At 47.3% G+C, this 16594-nt stretch overlaps 1 protein-coding gene across 1 annotated transcript in view; it reads right to left on the reverse strand.

Moving 5' to 3' along the window:
- ANTXRL (ANTXR like) overlaps positions 1 to 6238 on the reverse strand; it is a 59526-nt gene extending 53288 nt beyond the window's left edge. Inside the window, exon 1 of the mRNA XM_079975234.1 lies at positions 6002 to 6238. Coding sequence (XP_079831360.1) covers positions 6002 to 6192 — 191 coding nt within the window. The 5' untranslated portion in view covers positions 6193 to 6238. The remainder of the gene's footprint in view (positions 1 to 6001) is intronic.
- Positions 6239 to 16594: the final 10356 nt, after the last annotated feature.

A 16594-nucleotide genomic window follows, 5' to 3' on the forward strand; every position in this document is an offset into this window, starting at 1 on the left:
AGATATAGCAATTTGCGGTTTCTAAAGGTAAAGGAACCCCTGACCATTAGGTCCAGACTCTGGGGTTGCGGCGCTCATCTCACTTTACAGGCCGAGGGAGCCGGCGTACAGCTTCCGCGTCATGTGGCCAGCATAACTAAGCAGCTTCTGGCGAACCAGAGCAGTGCATGGAAACGCTGTTTACCTTCCCGCTGGAGTGGTACCTATTTATCTACTTGCACTTTGACGTGCTTTCAAACTGCTAGGATGGCAGGAGCAAGAACCGAGCAATGGGAGCTCACCCCGTCGCGGGGATTCGAACCGCCGACCTGCTGATCAGCAAGTCCTAGGCTCTGTGGTTTAACCCACAGCGCCACCCGCGTCGAGATTATATCAGGTGAATCAGATGCTCATTTTACCACAGGGACCATTCAAAATATTGCACCCCTGCAGACTGAAAAGTACATGCTATGCTACCATTTCAGGGATCTGCTACTTCCTCGCCTCGCCTCCACAGGTCCCAGAGCCTGTGCAATGCCCAGACATGGAGCCTTCATTAACAAAATTACATCTTTAGTATTTGCAGACATTATGAAGCAAAATGTACAAGCCCCCTTCAAAACTTTAACTAACTTGCAAAGCCATGAACTAGTTTGCTTTACAGTGGTACCTCAGGTTAAGTACTTAATTCGTTCCGGAGGTCTGTTCTTAACCTGAAACTGTTCTTAACCTGAAGCACCACTTTAGCTAATGGGGCCTCCTGCTGCCGCCGTGCCACTAGAGCACGATTTCTGTTCTCATCCTGAAGCAAAGTTCTTAACCTGAAGCACTATTTCTGGGTTAGTGGAGTCTGTAACCTGAAGCGTATGTAATCCGAGGTACCACTGTAATTGATGAGCAAACCCAGGTGAGTGAAGGATGAGTACCGCATAAAAATTTAGAGCCATGCTGCTTCAGAATGATCCCCTTCACCTGAAAATGGAAAATTGCAACAGCAGGTTGCAACAGCATGGCTGCAAAGTGGGGGCCTCTCTATATTTTTTGTACAGTCCCTGGTTCATGCACATCAGAGCCAGAGGGAATGCAGAACCTGCTATACTGTATGTATCTTAGGATAATTAGGTAAAGGTAAAGGGACCCCTGACCGCTAGGTCTAGTCGTGGCCAACTCTGGGGTTGCGGCACTCATCTCGCTTTATTGGCCGAGGGAGCCAGTGTACAGCTTCCGGGTCATGTGGCCAGCACGACTAAGCCGCTTCTGGCGAACCAGAGCAGTGCACGGAAACGCCGTCTAACTTCCCACTGTAGTGGTACCTATTTATCTACTTGCACTTTGACATGTTTCGAACTGCTGGGTTGGCAGGAGCAGGGACGCAGCAACGGGAGCTTATCCCGTTGCGGGGATTCGAACCGCTGACCTTCTGATCGGCAAGTCCTAGGCTCTATGGTTTAACCCACAGCGCCACCCGTGTCCCTTAGGATTATCCCTTAGGATAATTACCGTGCTTTAATAAGAACAAGGTTGTCCGAACGGTTTCGGGAGCAAGTAAATCTCTTATGCAAACGGGATGCACTTTTGCACCTTTGCATTTTCATACGTATCCCTCTCTGCTACACTCCCTCGTCAAATGAAAAACGTGCGAGATGGATTTTAGATTTTGCTCCAATCTATATTTGCCATAATGACTATCCCCTGGCAATAGTTTTTCATTGTTAGAAAATGAAAAGCTTGTGTGGTAATTGTCACCACACCCTGCCCCGTGAAGACAGCAGAAAAAGTTGCAAGAACAGGCATGCAGTTCCAAATCAGGTGTTGGATTGGACCGCCCAAATTGCTTTGGTAGGACAAACTACCCATTACTTAGTGGCATCATGCCTTGCTGCTAGTCTGGCTCCTGTGTATAATTCCTCAGAAGCAACGGAGGTTACTTTGAAGTAAGTGTAAACAGGAGTGCTGTCACATTCCATCTAGGCATGGTTCTTCCTTTCAACAGCTTCATGTTAAAACATGTGCTGTTTCTTCTCTCTCTGAACATCCAATACAGTGGTACCTTGGTTTACAACCATAAACCGTTCCGGAGGTCCAGTTGTAAACCAAAACAGGTTGTAACCCAAGGTGCGCTTTCGCCAATGGGGCATCCCCCCAAAAAAAATGGGTTGCAATCCAAAAAAAGGGACACGTACTTTCGGGTTTGATGTAGTTGTAATCCAAAATGGTTGTAATCCAAAACAGTTGTAATCCAAAACAACTGCATACCAAGGTACCACTGTACAGGCAAGGTTTTTTTTAATTCATCAAGACTGACTGAAATCACACACACACACACACACACACACACACACACACACACACAGACACAAAGCCACTAGGTGATCTTGGGCTATTTACGGTTTGGTTTGCTTTCTGTTTTTGAATAACAGTATTTATTTATTTTTTTTCATTCCGTCTTTTCCTGGTGAAACATAGAACTCAGTTTTTGCTTTCTCATGAGGAAACACCCTTTGTTCACTTTTGATTATTTCTACCCCATCTTTCTGCATAAAACACAGCCATAATATTTAAGCAGAAAAAACCTACCCCATTACCGTTCAAAGCCCTGAAAGCCTGGTGCAAATTAACACTGAAATTGGCTAGAGCAAAACAGTCAGTGACACACCACAATAACATTAAGCTATTGTGGTTTCATTTGTGGACGGCTAAGCATTCACACAAGCTTAACAAACCGGTGGGAAGCAGAGAATACATCGAAGGACACAAATATACACCAATTGCATACATAAAAACAACAAATGAACACAGATGCATAAAATAAAATTGCATCAGTTGCAAGGACGCCATCTCCCACTCTGGTGTAAATTAATTAATTAATTATTAATTATTATTATTGATTCCTGCATTGCAAGGGGATGGACTAGATGACTCTTGTGGTCCCGCCCCCTGCAAATCTGCTCCAGAGAGTCACGGAAACCCCTAGAACAGATTCATGGGGCATGCGGGAGACAGGGAGGAGAGGGGAGAATGGTCCATTGTACAAGCAGAAATCTCCACTCTGCTGTAACATTCGCACTGCGCTGGACTCCTCCCTATGAAACAAATTAAACTGTAATAGGAGGTTCGGGAGCAAATAAGGCCCCTGGAGACAGTAGGATGGTTTCACCCCAACTTAGTGACAGAATGACACTGGCTTACTTCACCAACTTGGTGAAGTATAATAAAATATACATGAATGCTAAGCATTATTAAAAAGAAAGGAATCACAGAAATGAATAATTGCTGCCTTCAATGGTGAAAACAGTCTTATTAGAAAGTTGCTGGTTTGCATTTTATTATCCCCATTTGGAAAGAGGAAGGTAAAGAGCTCCAGTAGATTTTTTTTACTGCCATCCTAAATATGTCTACTCAGAAGTAAACCTCACTGATTTCAACAGCATTTTTGCTTTGACTGATGTAACGGGGGTCTCTCTTTTCTTTACCCGAGTCTGTTAAATCCGCACCTTCTATGCTCTTTGTTGAGTTGGACAGTCTATAAATCAGTTCTACCCAATGATTCAGACTGGGAGCTGAGCAATACACATGGGAATCTCTCTGCTGCAAACTTAAAAAGATCATTTTAAAAAGAGCCGCTGGCTGCTTGCTGCCTGCGCCACAATGACTCACAGCGCTGTGGTATCTGTCTCTATAGACACCGGTGTGCTTAGCCTGTAGCAAGGGGCAGCGAAATTATGGAAACCTTTCTTTGTCGCCATGCACAGACTAGCTCCCTCCATCGCACACTTCATGTACAGATAGCACACAACTGGGTTGTGGGTTTGAGCCCCACGTTAGGCAAAAGGGGGTTGGAATAGATGACCCCTGGGGTCCCTCCCAACTCTACAATTCAATGATTCTACGATTCTATACTACAACTAGGTATGTTAGGTAAAGGTAAAGGGACCCCTGACTATTAGGTCCAGTCATGAACAACTCTGGGGTTGCGGCACTCATCTCGCTTTACTGGCTGAGGGAGCCGGCGTACAGCTTCCGGGTCATGTGGCCAGCATGACTAAGCCGCTTCTGGCGAACCAGAGCAGTGCACGGAAACACCATTTACCTTCCCGCCAGAGCGGCACCTATTTATCTACTTGCACTTTGACGTGCTTTCGAACTGCTAGGTTGGCAGGAGCAGGGACCGAGCAACGGGAGCTCACCCCGTCGCGGGGATTCGAACTGCCGACCTTCTAATCGGCAAGTCCTAGGCTCTGTGGTTTAACCCACAGCGCCACCCGCATCCCGCTAGGTATGTTAGGCCAGCATAAACTGACCACCGGCTTGCCATTACTGTATCATTTTCAGAGGATCTTGAACGATAGTGACAGTTTGTATGGAATATATGTATTTTAAATTACCACTCAGCATTAAGAGAAATGAAGCTGTCTTGGCTGTTTTCATCAACTGCGTGACAAACAACTCTTTCGGCTTCTCTTAATTTTTTGGGTTTGTTTGGTGATTACTGAGACAATTTAAGCTGTCGCTGCTAGAGGTCTGTTCCATCAGCTGTAGTAGTTTTCAGTCATGGTTCTAAACAGAGCGGCTTAAACGCACGGCAGAGTTAAAGAGTTGCAAGCTATTTGTTCATGGGGTCCACAGAACCGATTTCTCCCAAGGAGAAATGCTTTCAGCTCATGATGGGCCATTCAAGGTAAAGGTAAAGGGACCCCTGACCATTAGGTCCAGTCGTGGCCGACTCTGGAGTTGCGGCGCTCATCTTGCTTTATTGGCCGAGGGAGCCGGTGTTTGTCTGCAAACAGCTTCCGGGTCATGTGGCCAGCATGACTAAGCCACTTCTGGCAAACCAGAGCAGCACACGGAAACGCCGTTTACCTTCCCACTGGAGTGGTACCTATTTATCTACTTGCACTTTGACGTGCTTTTGAACTGCTAGGTTGGCAGGAGCAGGGACTGAGCAACGGGAGCTCACCGTGTCACGGGGATTCGAACCGCCGACCTTCTGATCGGCAAGTCCTAGGTTCTGTGGTTTAACCCACAGCACCACCCGCGTCCCTCCATGATGTGCATGCTAGGAAGTAAAACATTCTTTGTCTGAGCTCCATACTTGCTCAAGCAAAGAACGATTTTTGGAGCTAACGTGTTTTCACTTAGGCTGTTAAGTCGCTTAACAAGTCTGAATATTAATTTATGCAATAAAAGCAGCGTTGCTCAGCGCCAAACTATGAGGGAGACTCGGAACTCGATCCAGGTTCAGTTCAATGCAGACCGTCATGCGCTGACTGTCAGTGCACACAGAAGTCTTCACATCTGGCCAAAACTTGGCCTCTAGGAGAATTGCTGGAAATGAACCCATTTCCTTGGGATCGTGGTTGTTTTTTTTAAATGCTCTTTCTGCCGAACCTACTTTTGTGCTTGGATTTCTGTTTGTGATGCTTCTTCCTCACAACGACCAGAAAACTTGCAAAAAGTTTGGCCATTCAATCCAGTCTGGCAGAATATGAACGCCTCTGAACAACAACATCAGCAACGAGGCAGGAATAACCACGACTATGCTTTCTTCAATAGCACTTTTCAACTCTCTCTGTAGGGCCTCTGTGCAGCTGATGCATAGGGGAGCGGAGGGGAGGGGACGCAATTGCCCTCGGGTTGCAACTGCACACAATGTACAACAAAGAGGTGCGGATTTGCAAGACAACGACCCTGGAGTAACTTCAGCTGGCAGAAAAAGAGTACTCCAATTTGCCCCTGTTAGGCTGGCGTCTGGGCAGCCCGACGACACCCCCCCCCTTTCTTGTCACGCATTTCGGTGCAACCCCGAAGTTTGCGCACTTCCCCGCAGCGGACGTTGCTCCGAGACAAAACGACGGTGCAACTCTCCGGACGAAACCTCCACCGGGAGGCTGCAAGCCCACGACGGCTTCCTCGGGAACCAGCCCCCCCTGGGGGGGACGGGGACGGACTACTCGGGAGTAAGCGCCCAGGGCAGTTTGGGGAGGAGGCTTCTTCTTGGAGAGCCCCGACGGCAGGCACTTACTTGTCCAGGACGAAGTAGAGATCGAAGGCGCCGTGGCACGACGAGGGCCGCTCCCCTGGCCCGCCGCCTCCGTGCCCTCCTCCTCCTCCGATGTCCTTCTCCTGCCGGGCTCCCGACGCCAGGCTGCCCGCGGCCAGCAGCAGGGCGGCGGCGCCGAGGAGGAGAGCCCCTCCGCTCCCCGGGCGCGCCATCTTCGCCTCCGCCAGCAGCAGCAGCAGCAGCGCGCAACGGCCCGCTCCTCCGACGTGCGCGCCCGGCTCAGCAGCCCCGGCGGACGGCTGCTTGGGTGGGGCGATCGGCTTGCTGCTGCCCGCGGCGCTTGGCGAGACGTTACCTAAAGCCCCAGGAAGAGGCTGTCTGCCGCGCGGCCCCGGTTTCCTGCGCGCCCGCCTTGGCGGGGAGGGGAAGGAGGGCCGGACGGAGCGGGCCAGCAGGGAAGGAGGGCTGCTCTACTGCGCGCCCAGGCCGGGAGGCGGCGAGCCGGCCGCGCGGACCTTTCCTGTTCCGGGACGCGCGGCGCGGAGCTCCCTCGGACGGCGAGGCGGGCGCGCAGGGAACCGGGGCGCACAGGCGCGCACAGGACCCAGGAGATGGAGAGGGAGGTGGGAGCCTTGGCGAAGCGCGCAAAGCCCCGCGGCCTTTCTCGGGGATCGGCCAGAAGAGGACCCGGGGAAGGAGAAGCCCACGGGGGATCGCGGAGGGCGCAGCCCTCCGGAGGTTCCAGCCAAGAGCGGCGTTCACACGTGCGCGCTTCATCCCCGACGTTTGCGGGAAGACGGCGTAGCGCAGAGATCGGGGTTTTTGTTGTTGTTGTTGTTTAGTCGTTTAGTCGTGTCCGACTCTTCGTGACCCCATGGACCAGAGAACGCCAGGCACTCCTGTCCTCCACTGCCCCCCGCAGCTTGGTCAGACTCATGCTGGTAACCTCGAAAACACTATCCAACCATCTCGTCCTCTGTCGCCCCCTTCTCCTTGTGCCCTCCATCTTTCCCAACATCAGGGTCTTCTCCAGGGAGTCTTCTCTTCTCATGAGGTGGCCAAAGTACTGGAGCCTCAGCTTCACAATCTGTCCTTCCAGTGAGCACTCAGGGCTGATTTCCTTCAGAATGGAAAGGTTTGATCTTCTTGCAGTCCATGGGACTCTCAAGAGTCTCCTCCAGCACCATAATTCAAAAGCATCAATTCTTCGGCGATCAGCCTTCTTTATGGTCCAGCTCTCACTTCCATACATCACTACTGGGAAAACCATAGCTTTAACTATACGGACCTTTGTTGGCAAGGTGATGTCTCTACTTCTCAAGATGCTGTCTAGGCCTGTCATTGCCCTTCTCCCAAGAAGCAGGCGTCTTTTAATTTCGTGGCTGCTGTCACCATCTGCAGTGATCATGGAGCCCAAGAAAGTAAAATCTCTCACTGCCTCCATTTCTTCCCCTTCTATTTGCCAGGAGGTGATGGGACCAGTAGCCATTATCTTCATCCCCTTCATGGATCACTGCCTTGCCGTGGCGAAGGGGCTTGAAGAACTCAGAAAAGCTATGAACTATGCCGAGTAGGGCACCCAAGATGAACAGGTCATAGTGGAGAGTTTTGACCAAACGTGATCCACCTGGAGGAGGAATTGGCAAGCCACTCCAGTATCCCTGCCAAGAAAACTCCATGGACAAAGACAACAGATCGGGGTTGCCCCTCCTTAATCTAGCATACTTCGCTAAAAGTAGATATTGTAGAAAGTTTTCTGAGCGCTAGGGGTCCAAAAGAAAGTCATTTAAAACTACTGCTGTTGGTGATGCTAGATTGGCAAGAGATGTAGGGCATAATATAATGTCTGAGGACTAGGAAAGACTGTGGAAGAAAGAGGTAAAGTTCACTGCATGTACTGTGTTAAAGGAAAATACAGTGAAAATGATGTACAGATGGTATTTGACTCAGGTCAAACTAGCAAAGATAGATCATAACTGTGATAATTTATGTTGGAAATGTAAAGAAAAGGAAGGAACTTTGTATCACATGTGGTGGACCTGTCCCAAGGTGAAAGACTTATGGGAAAAGATTTATAATGAACTGAAAAAAATGTTGAAATATACATTTATAAAGAAACCAGAGGCCTTTCTTCTTGGAATAAGAGGTTTGGAATTGCCCAAGAAAGATGTTAAATTATTTTTGTATGCCACAACTGCTGCTCGAATTTTACTAGCGAAAAAGTGGAAAACCCAAGAATTACCAACGGTGGAAGAATGGCAGATGAAGATGATGGATTTTTTGGAGCTAGCCAACGTAACTGAAGAGTCCGTGACCAGAAAGAGGAGGAGTATCAGGAAGAATGGACAAAATTTAACGATTACTTACCTAAATTTGTTAAGTTAAATTAATTGGAAATAGCTTGCAGGCAACAGATTGGCTTAGGAATTTATATAAGTTAAGTGATGTTTAACATGTACAATTTCGAATTGAAAAGATATAAGGATGTTACTGGACTAAGTTAAGTTTATAAGAATTATGATTTGGAAAGCCGTTATAAGGATATGCATGGAAATTTGACTAAGGGGAAGCGAGGAAGTCACTTGACAATGTCAATGTGTAATTTTAATAAGCATATGATTTATGTTTGTGTGTTTTGCTTGTGTATAATTTTGTGAAACTTAATAAAAAAATTGAAAAAAATAAAAATAAAACTACTGCTGTTGAGACATTTCCGCCTGAAGCTGCTAGACAGAGCCAGGTGGAGTATGGTGACAAATGGGTGTCCTGCCCGGGGGTGCCAACTTAAATTAAATACTGGGGTAAACTGCACCCCGCGTAATCAATCACATGACAAGCACAGGGACACCATTTGAATGGCAACTGGGGGACACTCAGCCCCCTCAAATATTTTATGGGGAGGGGGGTGAAGGGACCTCGGCACTTAGGAGTTGGCTCCTATGAAAGCAGGCATCTAACAGAAAAGTGACTGTCAGCTTTTTTTATGCATTAACTACAGCAGTACCTCAGGTTAAGTACTTAATTCGTTCCGGAGGTCTGTTCTTAACCTGAAACTGTTCTTAACCTGAAGCACCACTTTAGCTAATGGGGCCTCCTGCTGCCGCTGCGCCGCCAGAGCAAGATTTCTGTTCTCATCGTGAAGCAAAGTTTTTATCCTGAAGCACTATTTCTGGGTTAGCAGAGTCTGTAACCTGAAGCGTATGTAACCTGAAGCAAATGTAACCCGAGGTACCACTGTAGTTGTTAGCAAGAAAAAGCAGTAAAATCAGGGTTGATTCAAAGCATCCTTTTCAGAGGAGACCACAAATGCATCTGAGTGCTGCCACTGCCACCCCCACCCCACTTGTAGTCTCCTTGTTGTTGTTTAGTCGTTTAGTCGTGTCCGACTCTTTGTGACCCCCTGGACCAGAGCACGCCAGGCACTCCTGTCTTCCACTGCCTCCCGCAGCTTGGTCAGACTCATGCTGGTAGCTTCGAGAACACTGTCCAACCACCTCGTCCTCTGTCGTCCCCTTCTCCTTGTGCCCTCCATCTTTCCCAAAATCAGGGTCTTTTCCAGGGAGTCTTCTCTTCTCATGAGGTGGCCAAAGTATTGGAGCCTCAGCTTCAGGATCTGTCCTTCCAGTGAGCACTCAGGGCTGATTTCCTTCAGAATGGAGAGGTTTGATCTTCTTGCAGTCCATGGGACTCTCAAGAGTCTCCTCCAGCACCATAATTCAAAAGCATGTAGTCTCCTAGGGGCGTCTATTGAAGCTGAATACTGTACAGTACTAGTTCACTAGAATATTGACTATTTCCAATGAAAGTTTGAATGAGCTCAATCAATATATCTGTCCTATGTTTCTATGTCCCTAGGCCACAAAATAAGTTTTGCCTAGCAGATTTCCGTGACTGGGGAATTGTCTTCTTTATATTCAGGCAAAACCATTGTTTTTTGCACAACACTTATTGATAACATGATGAGCCCAGGTGACCAATATAAATATGCCTGTAAACTGTCCGTTGGCAACTGGAGATGTGTCCTTTATGAGGTAGTGTTGAATTGTGCCTGGTGGTCCAGCCCTCATTTGGGGGCAGGATGCTGTCAAGCTTGGACTTCCTTGCCAACAGCAGCCAATAGATGGAGAAAGGAATAAGAAGAAGAAGAAGAAGAGTTTGGATTTGATATCCCGCCTTTCACTCCCCTTCAGGAGTCTCAAAGCGGCTAACATTCTCCTTTCCCTTCCTCCCCCACAACAAACACTCTGTGAGGTAAGTGGGGCTGAGAGACTTCAAAGAAGTGTGACTAGCCCAAGGTCACCCAGCAGCTGCATGTGGAGGAGCGGAGACTCAAACCCAGTTCCCCAGATTACAAGACTACCGCTCTTAACCACTACACCACACTGGCTCTCAAGGAACTGGGATGGGCCAATGCTAATTGGGCACACACCCTAGTCCATTATTTTCTACATATTGTGACTCTAATTGGTAGGGGAATGCTGTGCTCAGCAATAGCCTGCATCCAAACTGTGTGTTGGGATATGGTAATTGTGCTTTGAAAGCAAACACAGAAATAGGTAGCTTCACATATGGATGGCTGTGCAAAGCTTGGATTTTTGCTTATACTGCATATAGTGTTGAGGCTACACAAAATCAGATTTTAACGTGATAAAATCATGTGCAAATCTAACCTAAATTAGCTTGGCACCATATTGATACATTTGCCAGGCACATGCTTGTATTTATGTGTGTAAGACACATGTAGTTGTTGCAATGAAACATTCTAAAACAAACAAGCACACACACACCCTATTTTGCATATTTCCATATTTCACCCTTCTCGCCAAAGACTTTTTCCTAGAAAGGTTGTCAAGCCACCTGAAATTATTGCAGTAATTATGACCGACTCTTTCTTGTCATCCCTGTGTCCCGTCCCCCCCCGTCGCCCCCTCAAGCCACAGCTCATGAGAAAGAAGGAACTGGACCGATCCGACCTAATTAATGGATCAAGTCACAGGACGGGGAAGCAAGGCAGAATCACTTGGGAGGCAATTTGTCCATTTTCATTTTGGTGGGAAACAAGCCTTGACTCAACCTGGGGAGTTGCGTGTTGATGTTTTGTCCGTACATTGCAGCTATTATATTGACTCAAAGTCTCTCACATCAGGCTCAACTGCACCTCTGTGCTCCTCATGGTCTCACATGCAGCCTGATGCAATGCACGTTTATATGTCATAAGCTCCCCTGAAATCAATGGTGCTTAAAAGGTAAAGGGACCCCTGACCATTAGGTCCAGTCGTGGCCGACTCTGGGGTTGCGCGCTCATCTTGCTCTGTAGGTCAAGGGAGCCGGCGTTTGTCCGCAGACAGCTTCCGGGTCATATGGCCAGCATGACTAAGCCGCTTCTGGCAAACAAGAGCAGCGCACGGAAATGCCGTTTACCTTCCCACTGGAGTGGTACCTATTTATCTACTTGCACTTTGACTTTCAAACTGCTAAGTTGGCAGGAGCTGGGACCAAGGAACGGGAGCTCACCCCATTGCGGGGATTCGAACCGCCAACCTTCTCACCCACAGCGCCACCCACGTACCTCAATGGTGCTTACTTACAGGTAAATTACTTCCAGTTGCATGGGATTGCAGCCTTAATTTGCAGCAAAGGGCCAATGAACCAGGCAGGGCATTGCAACAGCTAATAGAGAGGATCATTTCTGCCTATGCAAGCCAGTCAGTGTCTGATACTCTGATATAGCTACACTATATTAGACGTTTTACCAAGCACAGTTAAGAGTGACAAATGCTTCTACAGAGTCTACTCGATTTGCACATTTGCTCCATCGTTCCTGATGTTGCTTACAAACAACTCCCCTAGCATGGGTGTTGTCAGGATTTATGTTGGTGGGGCAGGTAAAGGTGAAAGGACCCCTGGACGGTTAAGTCCAGTCAAAGGCGACTATGGGGTTGTGGCGCTCATCTCACTTTCAGGCTGAGGGAGCCAGCGTTTGTCCACAGACAGCTTTCTGGGACATGTGGTCTGCATGACTAAGCCGCTTCTGGCGCAACAGGATACCGTGATGGAAACCAGAGCGCATGGAAAAGCCATTTCCCTTCCCGCTGCAGCGGTACCTATTTATCTACTTGCACTGGTGTGCTCTCGAACTGCTTGGTTGGCAGGAGCTGGGACACAGCAATGGGAGCTTACCCCGTTGTAGACCCCTGACCATTAGGTCCAGTCGTGGCCAACTCTGGGGTTGCGGCGCTCATCTCACTTTATTGGCCGAGGGAGCCAGCGTACAGCTTCTGGGTCATGTGGCCAGCATGACAAAGCCGCTTCTGGCGAACCAGAGCAGTGCACGGAAACGCCGTTTACCTTCCCACTGGAGCGGTACCTATTTATCTACTTGCACTTTGACGTGCTTTCAAACTGCTAGATTGGCAGGAGCAGGGACAGAGCAACGGAAGCTCACCCCGTTGTGGGGATTCAAACCGCCGACCTTCTGATCAGCAATCCCACAGCACCATTCTACTCATGTAAAAACACCAGGCAGGCCCCACAAATAACCCAGGGATGCATTTTAAATAAAAGGGCACATTCTACTCATGTAAAAACATGCTGATTCCCGGACCGTCCACAGGCCAGATTGAGAAGGCGATTGGGCCGGATTCAGCCCCCCGGGCCTTAGGTTGCCTACCCCTGACCTAAGTCTGACAAAGGAAGTGGCTCCATGCCAGAGGGCAAATGGGTGGGTCTGCACAGGATGCCTCTCCTATTGGAACATAGAAAGCTGCATTATACAGAGTCAATTTATCCGTCTGTGTAACTCAGAATTGCTTCTGGCTGATCAGGGCTTTCTAGGGCAGGCATAGGCAAACTCAGCCCTCCAGATATTTTTGGGACTACAATTCCCATCATCCCTGACCGCTGGTCCTGCTAGCTAGGGATGATGGGAGTTGTAGGCCAAAAACATCTGGAGGGCCGAGTTTGCCTATGCCTGTTCTAGGGCTTCCCCAGCCTCAACCTAGAGATGGCAGGCAGTGAACCAGGGACATTGTGCATGCAAAACCATTTACACTTGGCCACTGGACTGCAGCTCTTACCCTTATACAATTCCCTATTCAAGATGGAATTGGCTGGGGAAAACGTTTTTCGTAGCCAGTGTAAGTTCTTCACTCAGCTTACAAACTGGGGAATTGTGGGGGAAGAGGCGGGTATCATTTGTGAAAACGACATCGGCCTTCTCTGCTCAGGGTTGCCAGGCTGGAGCCACATGCAGAACAGGGACTTGTATTCTGTAAAACAACGTGCATGTTGATGGAATAATGCTTATGGCAGTCTGTACAAGATCAGCAGTAATGGGAAAGGGGATGAGATAATAAACCCAAATAACGCTGCCTTCAGAAAGGCCCTTTGCAGTGAAATCTAGCAAACGGTTTATCCATTTTATCTCCTATCTTTGGAATCACTAACTTGAGATCCCTTTGATTTCCAACCCTTTATTTAATATTGTAATGGAATTCACCTGATTCACATACGATGATGATGATCATCATCATCCATCATCATCATCATCATCATCATCATCATCATCATCGCAAGAAGTGCCTTATGCCTGTTTGTTTTTAATTTCTTTATAAAAGGCATTTGCTGGAGATAATTTATGGCTCTGCATAGCAAATGGTTTCTGGCACAGCTGGTACATAAAATATATAACCATCAAATGTCTTGTCAGAATCGAATAGGCCCCAAATTGGGACTTGCTACATCGCTTTTGAAAGATGTCATTCCATATAAATGCCTTTAACGCCTGGTAGAAAATTCCTATGAGCATGTTGACAAATGAAATAACCGAGCTTCTTTGATTAATGTCCAAGCAAACTGAATATTGGCTTGTATTGAAAAACCAAACGTCAACCCAGTAATGGTTTTGAAGGAGGGATATTTTATATTTGATACAATCAAAGAGAAATCTGTTGCCAAAAGAAAAGCTGACAGGAGAGATTGTGGAAAAGACAGAACAAGCTCAGGAGATCTTGCAAAGCTGATGTAGAAAACTGGGAGGAGGGGGGGGGAGATGAAATCTTTGCAATATTTCTGATTTTGCAAAAAAAAAAAAAAAAAAAAGAAAGAAAGAAAGAAAAAGGAAACACAGAAATCAATCCAGGCATTTCATAAAGGTCTTTATCCAACGTTCTCCCATCAGCTGCTTTGATCTGATTGGGTTGCCAGCGCAGGTATTTGCTACTTTAGGAGTGCTGGAGGAAATAAAGAACCTGCCTTTTTTATTTTCATTTTACCTGTTTCGGTGACCGGCGAGGGAGACCAACTCTGAAAGTGGCCCCAATATTTTTCCCGCCTCCTCTGTGTTGGAAATGGTGCTGGCTCTTATTCCAACGAGGGTCTGATAGTTTGATTTTATTTTGAGCAACAGAGGATGAACAAATAAGAGCAGGCATCCTTGTCGCAATTTCCAGTGGTGCAGCTGGGTCCCCCCATTTCTGTAGCTCCCTCCCTGCAACCTTTTTTTTATTAGACATGACTAGACCCACCCACCCGTAACAGGAACTGCCAGGCTTACATGCCACATAAAGCAACCAACTAGGCAGGTTAATGCAGATGATGAAGTTCTCCGTTAAAGGGTTTTGACTTGCTGCTTTAATGGCAATGCCAGTGTTTTCAACCAAAAACAAAGGGGGGAAATGGTAGTAAAATGCAGAATTATTTATTACAACAAACAAATCATACCTACAAAGATTCCAGCAATAATTCCTTAACTATCCTAATACTATGCAAATCATTTTGACATAAGCCAAATTTGTTTCAATGCAAATATCTTCATCGGTGGCTAATATAACATTTAAAAAAACAAAAACCCTAAACATGGAAAATTGATAAGCTTTTATTTTTGCATATAAAACCTCAGAGGAGAGTAAAACTATTCCCATCACACCGAAAACAATTGCCCTTGATAAACAAATTATTGACCTCTGTCTTTCTAACACTGGACTTGAGCTACAAATCTGCTTCTTCTGAGATCATCCCTGAAAATTTGGCACCTTCTACCTGTTTTTGAGAAGCTTTTTTTTACCGTGGAGCTGCCAGTTTCAAGTTGCTAAAGGATTTCAGGTTCAATTCTTGCTTTGGGGAAAATCCACAATTCATTACTTAGTCCACAAGCCATTAGAATTGGTGGTTGATCTGACTTGAGTATTTAGTTCACTGTTTTAAGCAGCAGTTACCTGGTAGACTCATGAGCACAACTATGTATTTATTTATTTATTTATTTTACTAGGTGCCTTTTTATTTTGCTGTGACAACTGAAAGTGACTTGCCAAGTAACTTACAAACAAAAAACACATACGTTAAAACCAGGGGAAGAAATACATTAAAACATTCAACCACTTTAAAAGGCCATGGATAGTTAAAAGGGAAAGACCTGGTTTAAACGGAATGTTTTTTTCCTGGCACCTGAAGATACGTAATAATGGCTCCAGGTGAGCTTCTCCAGAGATAAAGGTAAAGGTAAAGGGACCCTTGGCCATTAGGTCCAGTCGTGACTGACTCTGGGGTTGCGGGGCTCCTCTCACTTTATTGGTCGAGGGAGCCGGCATACAGCTAAACCGCTTCTGGTGAACCAGAGCAGTGCACGGAAATGCCGTTTACCTTCCCGCCGGAGTGGTACCTATTTATCTACTTGCACTGGCATGCTTTCGAAGTGCTAGGTCCCAGGAGCAGGGACCGAGCAACGGGAGCTCACCCCGTTGCGGGGATTCGAACCGCCGACCTTCTGATCGGCAAGTCCTAGGCTCTGTGGTTTAACCCACAGCACCACCTGCATCCCCAGAGATAGCATTCCACAAATGGGGAACCACCACTGTAAAAACCTGTTCTTGTGTGGTCACCTTCCAGACCTCTCATGAACGAGGCACACAAAGAAGGGCCTCGGATGACGATTTGTCCATCCATAGTTCAAATTTTTACTACAAGTTTTCTGTCAATCCTACCAATGACAATAGCTTTTCAACTAAATTATAAACTTTCCCCATTCTTTATTAAAGAGGTCCTCTTCCTGGTTTCTGATTCTGCCTGTAAGCTTTGCCATCTGAACATCATTCATCAGTTTTGTCTGCCCCTCTTCTTTGGTTGGAGTTGTAGACCCTTAGGATCATCCTACCCTCTGCAAAACACAGTCAGTCGCAGCCAAAGCAGCATGGATCCATCAGTGCCGGATTTCTGTATAAGCTAAGCCAAAATCCCTTATTTTGGCTGCTGATCCCTTATTTTCGAGGCTGCTGGTCCCTTATTTTCAAATCTGTAAGTTGACAGCTATGGCCCAGACGGGGCCCTCATTGCGCTGCACAGTTGGAAGGGAAGGGTTCCAAGGGTCATCTAGCCCGACCCCCTGCGATACCGGAATGCCAGGCTGTCGTCCGTCCGGTAAGTGGAGTCACAATTGCGGGGGCGGGTAGGAACCATGGGCATAGCCAGGATTTATGGGGTGGGGCAGGATTTATGTTAGAGACCTGCTCCCTCGGCTACTGCCGTGGTAGGAGCCTAGGGAAAAGCTCGTGGGGGCGAGACTGCCGTGGGCGGCGTGAAGTCCGTCCCCCCAGCCCGCCCCGTCGAGGGAGCTTTGGG

Source organism: Podarcis cretensis, assembly GCF_951804945.1.
Source record: "Podarcis cretensis genome assembly, chromosome: 5".
NCBI lineage: Eukaryota > Metazoa > Chordata > Lepidosauria > Squamata > Lacertidae > Podarcis > Podarcis cretensis.